An 8,442-nucleotide genomic window follows, 5' to 3' on the forward strand; every position below is an offset into this window, starting at 1 on the left:
ACACGCCCCCACACACGCCGCCACCCAACCCCCTTCACTTTTCACTAACTATTGTCACAGCACTGTCACTCATTTTTGAGGCAGCGTGCGGGTTCATGTTTTATGTCATGGCACACGACAGATACAGAAACCCGAACACTGCTCCGTTCATTATAAACAATAGTTGACAGACTTTTTTTTTTTTTTTTTTTTTTTTTAGGACATAAATCTGGTATCACAGTCAGTGCAACGTCTACCTGGTAAAATCAACACGAACTGAGTAGGACACAAAACTATACGTCAACAACAGAAAGAAAAAAATAATAACTCCCCCCCCCCCCCCCCCACAAACAACAAAACAACCAAAACGGAGGGGGAAAAAAAAATCAAAACACTCAGTGCGGTACCCACAACACGAAAACAAAAGGTCAACAACCTCCCCCCCCCCCCCCCCCCGAAAAAAAAAAAGCCAGACTGTGTGACGCAGACAGTTGTGGTACGCGCTAGGTGGCGCTTCTGTGCGTCACGGCCCACCAGTGCCCGCTTCTGCTGGCTTCCTTCCGGTACAGATGACGCACCGTTGGTTCTGGGTCACCTCCCCCTGTCACTAGCCCCGTGTATAGCCCGTGGCAAAGGGAGCGTTGGTCTGTTGACAGAGTGGACATTTAACTCTCTCCATACGAACGGCGAAAGAGACGACGTTAACAGCGTTTCACCCCAATTACCATCATCAAAATATTGCAAGAGGAAGGCTCTTATACTGAAGAGGTGAATGCTGACAAAGAATACCACAATTCTGACGACGGAAGCTAAAGGTTGGGTCATTCAGACACCCACTGGACATCCGATGGGTCTGTGTAGAGTAGAAGAGAGGATTGGCCGTACTGAGTGAGTTAATCCAAACACTGGAGTAGACAGTGATAACACCGGGTGGACCGTGATATAACAAAAAACATAGTGGAGTGATGGCCCAGAGGTAACACGCCCGCACTAGGAAGCGAGAGTATCTGAGCGCGCTGGTTCGAATCACGGCTCAGCCGCCGATATTTTCTCCCCCTCCACTAGACCTTGAGTGGTGGTCTGGACGCTAGTCATTCGGATGAGACGATAAACCGAGGTCCCGTGTGCAGCACGCACTTAGCGCACGTAAAAGAACCCACGGCAACGAAAGGGTTGTTCCTGGCAAAATTCTGTAGAAAAATCCACGTCAATAGGAAAAACAAATAAAACTGCACGCAGGAAAAATACAAAAAAAAAAAAAAAAAAAGGGTGGCGCTGTAGTATAGCGACGCGCTCTCCCTGGGGAGAACAGCCCGAATATCACACAGATAAATCTGTTGTGATAAAAAAAACAAAAAACAAAAAACAAATACAAAACACTGATATAGAGAGTGGACAGTGATAACACTGACAGCACACAGTGACCAGTGATAACACTGACATTCACAGACAGTGATAACTCTGACACAACACAGTGGACAGAGTGGACAGTGATAACACTGACGTCATACAGTGGACAGTGATAACACTGACGTCACACAGTGGACAGTGATAACACTGACATCACACAGTGGACAGTGATAACTCTGACATCACACAGTCGTCAGTGATAACACTGACGTCATACAGTGGACAACACAGTGGACAGAGTGGACAGTGATAACACTAACGTCACACAGTGGACAGTGATAACACTGACATCACACAGTGGACAGTGATAACTCTGACATCATACAGTGGACAGTGATAACTCTGACATCATACAGTGGACAGTGATAACACTGACATCATACAGTGGACAGTGATAACACTGACGTCACACAGTGGACAGTGATAACACTGACATCACACAGTGGACAGTGATAACACTGACATCACACAGTGGACAGTGATAACACTGACGTCACACAGTGGACAGTGATAACACTGACGTCACACAGTGGACAGTGATAACACTGACGTCACACAGTGGACAGTGATAACACTGACATCATACAGTGGACAGTGATAACACTGACATCACACAGTGGACAGTGATAACACTGACGTCACACAGTGGACAGTGATAACACTGACATCACACAGTGGACAGTGATAACACTGACGTCACACAGTGGACAGTGATAACACTGACGTCACACAGTGGACAGTGATAACTCTGACGTCACACAGTGGACAGTGATAACACTGACATCACACAGTGGACAGTGATAACACTGACATCACACAGTGGACAGTGATAACTCTGACATCACACAGTGGACAGTGATAACACTGACATCATACAGTGGACAGTGATAACACTGACATCACACAGTGGACAGTGATAACACTGACATCACACAGTGGACAGTGATAACACTGACATCACACACTGGACAGTGATAACACTGACATCACACAGTGGACAGTGATAACACTGACATCACACAGTGGACAGTAATAACACTGACATCACACAGTGGACAGTGATAACACTGACATCATACAGTGGACAGTGATAACACTGACATCATACAGTGGACAGTAATAACACTGACGTCACACAGTGGACAGTGATAACACTGACATCATACAGTGGACAGTGATAACACTGACATCACACAGTGGACAGTGATAACACTGACGTCACACAGTGGACAGTGATAACACTGACATCACACAGTGGACAGTGATAACACTGACGTCACACAGTGGACAGTGATAACACTGACATCACACAGTGGACAGTCTCAAAGATACATACATACATACAGACAGACAGACAGACAGACAGAGAGAGAGAGAGAGAGAGAGAGAGAGAGAGAGAGAGAGGAGGTACACACGCACACACATGATCGCAGAAAGAAAAGATACTAAGCAAATAAATGAATATATAACAAATTAACACATAATAATTGTCAAAATCGAAGTAATTTGCCTCCCCCCCCCCTCCCAACCCCCCGTCCTCCCCCCTCCGCTATTTCCCACCCACAGAAAAAAAGTGAGTCCCTTCTGTTGTTTGCATATGATAATCATGTTTGTAGTAGCAACATCTCCAGTTATCCTATCATTTTCGTTTTCAACAATAGTGCCAATTCTACATGACGATCTCCACTAAACTGCCTATGTCTAAAACAATCTCTCCTGTGAAAGGGAATGAGACACAGAGAAAGAGAGAGAGAGAGAGACAGAGAGAGAGAGACAGAGACGGAGAGACAGACAGAGAGACAGACAGACAGACAGAGAGAGACAGAGAGAGGGGGGAGGGGGGGAGATATATAGATAGGTAGATAAATAGAAAGACGCACAAACACACACACACACACACACACACACACACACACACACACACACACACACACACACACACACACACACAGAGTTGTTTTTTTTTCTACAGTGACAATGCCACCTGGTAAAGCATGAATGCAAGTAATACAATATAGACATCTAACGAAGCATTAATGACTAAAACATAACATATCTGACACATCTAGTGATACTTGAATGACAAATAAAACACACCAGACACACCTCACAAGCATAAATGAATTAAATAGAACATGCCAGACACATCCAACAGCGTAAAAAAACAGAAGAAGAACATATCAGACACAGCTACCAAATTATTCATGATGAAACAGAACAAAGACACATCTAATAACGTGTATAAACAACAACAACAACAACAAAAACAAAAAAACAATAACAAAAAACAAAAAAGTTCATTATCAGACACATCTAACAAAGCAATAATGACTAAAATAGAGTCGACGGGCGCAATAGCCGAGTGGTTAAAGCGTTGGACTTTCAATCTGAGGGTCCCGGGTTCGAATCTCGGTAACGGCGCCTGGTGGGTAAAGGGTGGAGATTTCCGATCTCCCAGGTCAACATATGTGCAGACCTGCTAGTGCCTGAACCCCCTTCGTGTGTATACGCAAGCAGATGATCAAATACGCACGTTAAAGATCCTGTAATCCATGTCAGCGTTCGGTGGGTTATGGAAACAAGAACATACCCAGCATGCACACTCGCCTACATGGCGGAGTAAAAACGGTCATACACGTAAAAGCCCACTCGTGTACATTCGAGTAAACGTGGGAGTTGCAGCCCACGAACGCAGAAGAAGAAGAAGAAGAAGAAGACTAAAATAGAACATATCATACATTCAACTACAGTCACTATTGACAGTACAGCAAACCTGGATGACAGGCAGTCCGATATAAAGACAGACAGGAAGACACACAGTCAGTCAGGCAGCCAAAGACAGACACAGAGAACTGGGGCCCAGAACCGAAAGTTAAGATGGGTGAGGGCGTTAGTAGTTGAGGAGGAAGGTTGCAGGATGAATAAGACGTTCATCTGCCAGTTCAGTGTCCGTGAGGGGGTCTGGGTTCTTCTTCTTCTTCTTTGTTCGTGGGCTGCAACTCCCACGTTCACTCGTATTTTCTCGAGTGGGCTTTTACGTGTATGACCGTTTTTTGTACCCCGCCATGTTGGCAGCCATACTCCGCTTTCGGGGGTGTGCATGCTGGGTATGTTTTTGTTTCCATAACCCACCGAACGCTGACATGGATTACAGGATCTTTAACGTGCGTATTTGATCTTTTGCTTGCGTATACACACGAAGGGGGTTCAGGCACTAGCAGGTCTGCACATATGTTGACCTGGGAGATCGGAAAAATCTCCACCCTTTACCCACCAGGCGCCGTCACCGAGATTCGAACCCGGGACCCTCAGATTGACAGTCCAACGCTTTAACCACTCGGCTATTGCGCCCGTCTGGGTCTGGGTTCGAATCCGGCTCTCGTCCTTTCTGCCAAGTTTGAACAATTAAAACCGAGCGTCTAGTCGTCGTGATGAGACGACAAACCGAGGGTCCGTGTGCAGCACGCACTTGGCACACTGGTAAAGAACCCGCGACAACAAACGTGTTTTCCTCTGGCAAAATTCTGTAGACAAAAATTCCACTCAGATAGGTACACAAAATTCAAGGTACATGTACGCACTCAAGGCCTAACTAGCGCGTTGCTGTCAGGCATCTGCTTGGCAGATTTGGTGTAGCGCATATGGATTAACTGTCCGAACGCAGTGATGCCTCATTGAGAAACTGAATCCATTATTATTATTATTATTATTTAAAAAAAAAAAATCAAACTTCTACCAAGCACTTAAACAAAGGAGACAGTGGCACGTTAAACATGATTCAGCAATTACTGGAATGTAGACTGCCTGCTGTATAATGATAAAAGGGTGGTTCGGAACGGTGAATGTTTTTCGCTGAATGGACAGACCAGTCCTTCTTTCACCATTTGTTGCCATTGGAAACGAGGAAAACAACAACAACAACAACACATCTGCCTGCCGTGCTGAACGAATATCTATCTTGGAAAGTGGTAACTGCTGTGATTACCACACATCTTCGATAAATTGCCTGTGATTAATCAAATTAAGGATGTTTCATTACATCTTTTTTTTTTTTTTTTTTTTTTTTTACATCGTTTTATTCTAACAAATGTTTACAGACACAAAATACATATATAGATTCGGAAGCTATAATGATGTAATGCTCTGAATATGTACCATCCCACATCAAACTTAAAACAGGTAAAAAAGAAAGAAAAAAAAAAAAAGAATATCAATGCGAACATTGATCCATGCGATATCACATTGCTCATTTCATGACGAAAAAAATACGGGCAGACCGTTATACATGTAGACACCCATATGGTATTATAGTGCCCAGCCTATATCAAGACAACATGGTCTGAACAACAAGCACTCAATCATACATTGATTCAGAGCAATACCGTAACACCCAGTTTAAAACATAATGATAACATAGGCATTTAAATAACAACGGGTATTCAATCACGTACCGATTTCATGCGATATTAGAATCTGAACATTATCGGGTGTTTGCTTATAAGTTGAAGGGATACTTAATACATTGATACTTATTTAATTCACAATGATTTGTTATTGGTTTAAACATTTCTGTTATCAAGAAGCAAGGCGAAAAATACAGCGTTCAATTAAGAAAAAACAAACAAACAAACAAAAACTTGAACAATAGACCTAAGTTTAGATTTGTTATTGCGTGAGGCGTGACTCGTTTCTTAGTACTACGCTTAGTAACAAGATGCTGACTCAAATGACCAATGATCCAATGAATGGACGTCTTTTTACCCAAAGCCGTCTAGCTACTACAAGCTGGTTGGATCATAGTTACCCTCTGTTCACTGTCCAACGGGTTCTCGTAGAAGTTTCTGCTGGTGCTTTTTATCGTGTTTTTGACGTAGCGAGGGGTGACGTCATACGCTGGCTGACGTAAGTCTTGCTCGTAGTAATAATCATTCCGATAGAAGGGAATGCCCCACTGTTACGTCGCAACAACAACAACAGCAACAACGACAATTGTAAAATAAGTAGGTTTCAACACGAACAGGCACAGACAGACAGACATACACACACACACACACACACACACACGCACACACACGCACACACACACACAGATATATACATATGTGGAGTGATGGCGTAGAGGTAACGCGTCCGCCTAGGAAGCGAGAGAATCTGAGCGCGTTGGTTCGAATCACGTCTCAGCCGCCAATATTTTTTCCCCCTCCTCTGTCTAGACCTTGAGTAGTGGTCTGGACGCTAGTTATTCGGATGAGACGATAAACCGAGGTCCCGTGTGCAGCATGCACCTAGCGGACGTAAAAGAACCCACGGCAACAAAAGGGTTGTTCCTGGCAAAATTCTGTAGAAAACTCCACTTCGATAGGAAAAACAAATAAAACTGCACGCAGGAAAAAAAAAAAAAAAAAAAATGGGTGGCGCTGTAGTGTAGCGACGCGCTCTCCCTGAGGAGAGCCGCCCGAATTTCACACAGAGAAATCTGTTGTGATAAAAAGAAATACAAATACAAATATGTGGTAGATATGAGGGTGGTTGTGGTGGTGGGGTCAGAGAATGAAAGGAGGATATAGAGAGGTGATAGGGTGAGTGAAGGAAGAGGGGATAGTGAAGGGAGGAGGGCGGGAGAGGGGAGGGGCTTTGGGGGGGGGGAGGAGGGGGCGGGAGGAGAGACTCACCCGGTGGTGGAGGGAGGAGAGAGTGAAGGGGGGGAGAGGTTGGTGAAGGAGGGGGTAGTGAAAGGGGGGTGGGGTGGGGGGGGGGGGTTAGCAAGGACTGATCTCATGGTGGTGTTGGAGGGAGAGAGTGAAGGGGAGAGGGGAGAGCGAGTGAAGGGGAGAGGGGAGAGCGCAGACTCACCTGATAGTGGAATGGGCGTTACGGGTGGTACAGACTGTTGACACCCAGGGTGGTTGTGGTAGTGGAAGGTGATAAGAGTGAAAGGTGGAAGGAGGGTCAAGGAGGGAATAGCGAAGGATGGGGTGGGGGTATGGCGGGGGTGTGGGGGGTGGGGGTGGGAAGGGTGCAGACTCACCTGATAGTGGAATGGGCGTTGCGGGTGGTACAGACTGTTGACACCCAGGGCGGTTGTGGTAGTGGAAGGTGATAAGAGTGAAAGGTGGAAGGAGGGTCAAGGAGGGAATAGCGAAGGATGGGGTGGGGGGAGTGTGGGTGGGGAGTGGCGGGCGGGAGGGGGGGGGGGTGCAGACTCACCTGATAGTGGGGGTGGGCGTTGGGGGTGTGGTACAGACTGTTGTCCAGCCTCCCCTTCCTGTGCTCCCCGTGGTATCTAGGCGCCCCGGCCCCCTGCTGTCCCCACTGGCTGTCAAACTTGGCGAAGTGCTGCCACCGACATCGCCACATGATAATTAATTAATTAATTAATTAGTATATTTATATAGCGCTGAATCTTGTGCAGAGACAAATCACAGCGCTTTCGCACCTAGTCATTCACACGCATGCATAACTCTAAAACTGCAAAAACTGAAGACAAGGAAGAGGCAGGGAAGGGAGGCTATTTTGGGGAAGAGGTGGGTTTTAAGACCAGACTTGAAAGAGCTGAGTGTGGAGGAGACCTGACGAAGAGAAGGAGGAAGTTCATTCCAGTTGCAAGGCCCAGAGACAGAGAACGAACGGCGGCCAACAGTCGAGTGTTTAATTGAGTCTGGGTATGCGCATGCGTAAACAGAGTGGACCCGAAGCCGATCGTAGAGAGCGAGATGGAGTGCAGAGGTTAAGGCAGCCACAGAGATAGAAAGGGGCAGTTTTGTGAATACATTTGTAACATAATACTATCAGCATCACTGCATGCTAATCATTTTAAGCCGATGCCACCAATTTCACCACACAATTATCCTTAACCGAGTGCCATCAGCATCACCACATAATAATTATCCTTAAGCAATGCCAGCAATACCGCCACATAATTTTTATCTTTAACCCAATGCCATCAGCATAACCACACAGTTATCTCAGTTTAGCCAATGCTTCAAAACATCACCATGAATATATCCTTAACTCATTGCCATCAGCATCACCGCATAATGATTATCATAGTTT

The 8,442-nt window shown here is 45.5% G+C and overlaps 1 protein-coding gene across 5 annotated transcripts in view; it reads right to left on the reverse strand.

The window, feature by feature from the left end:
* Positions 1–430: 430 nt before the first annotated feature.
* LOC143290198 (uncharacterized) overlaps positions 431–8,442 on the reverse strand; it is a 65,730-nt gene continuing 57,718 nt past the window's right edge. For 4 of the 5 annotated variants that reach the window (XM_076599515.1, XM_076599513.1, XM_076599516.1 and 1 more), the window contains 3 exons: positions 7,597–7,725; positions 6,194–6,340; positions 431–625 (listed from right to left, as the gene is read on the reverse strand). In XM_076599515.1, the coding sequence (XP_076455630.1) occupies positions 587–625; positions 6,194–6,340; positions 7,597–7,725 (315 nt within the window). In that variant the 3' untranslated portion in view covers positions 431–586. The remainder of the gene's footprint in view (positions 626–6,193; positions 6,341–7,596; positions 7,726–8,442) is intronic. The other variant, XM_076599517.1, reaches the window with a different exon arrangement.

The sequence above is a fragment of the Babylonia areolata genome, chromosome 15, assembly GCF_041734735.1.
Source record: "Babylonia areolata isolate BAREFJ2019XMU chromosome 15, ASM4173473v1, whole genome shotgun sequence".
Classification (NCBI taxonomy): domain Eukaryota; kingdom Metazoa; phylum Mollusca; class Gastropoda; order Neogastropoda; family Buccinidae; genus Babylonia; species Babylonia areolata.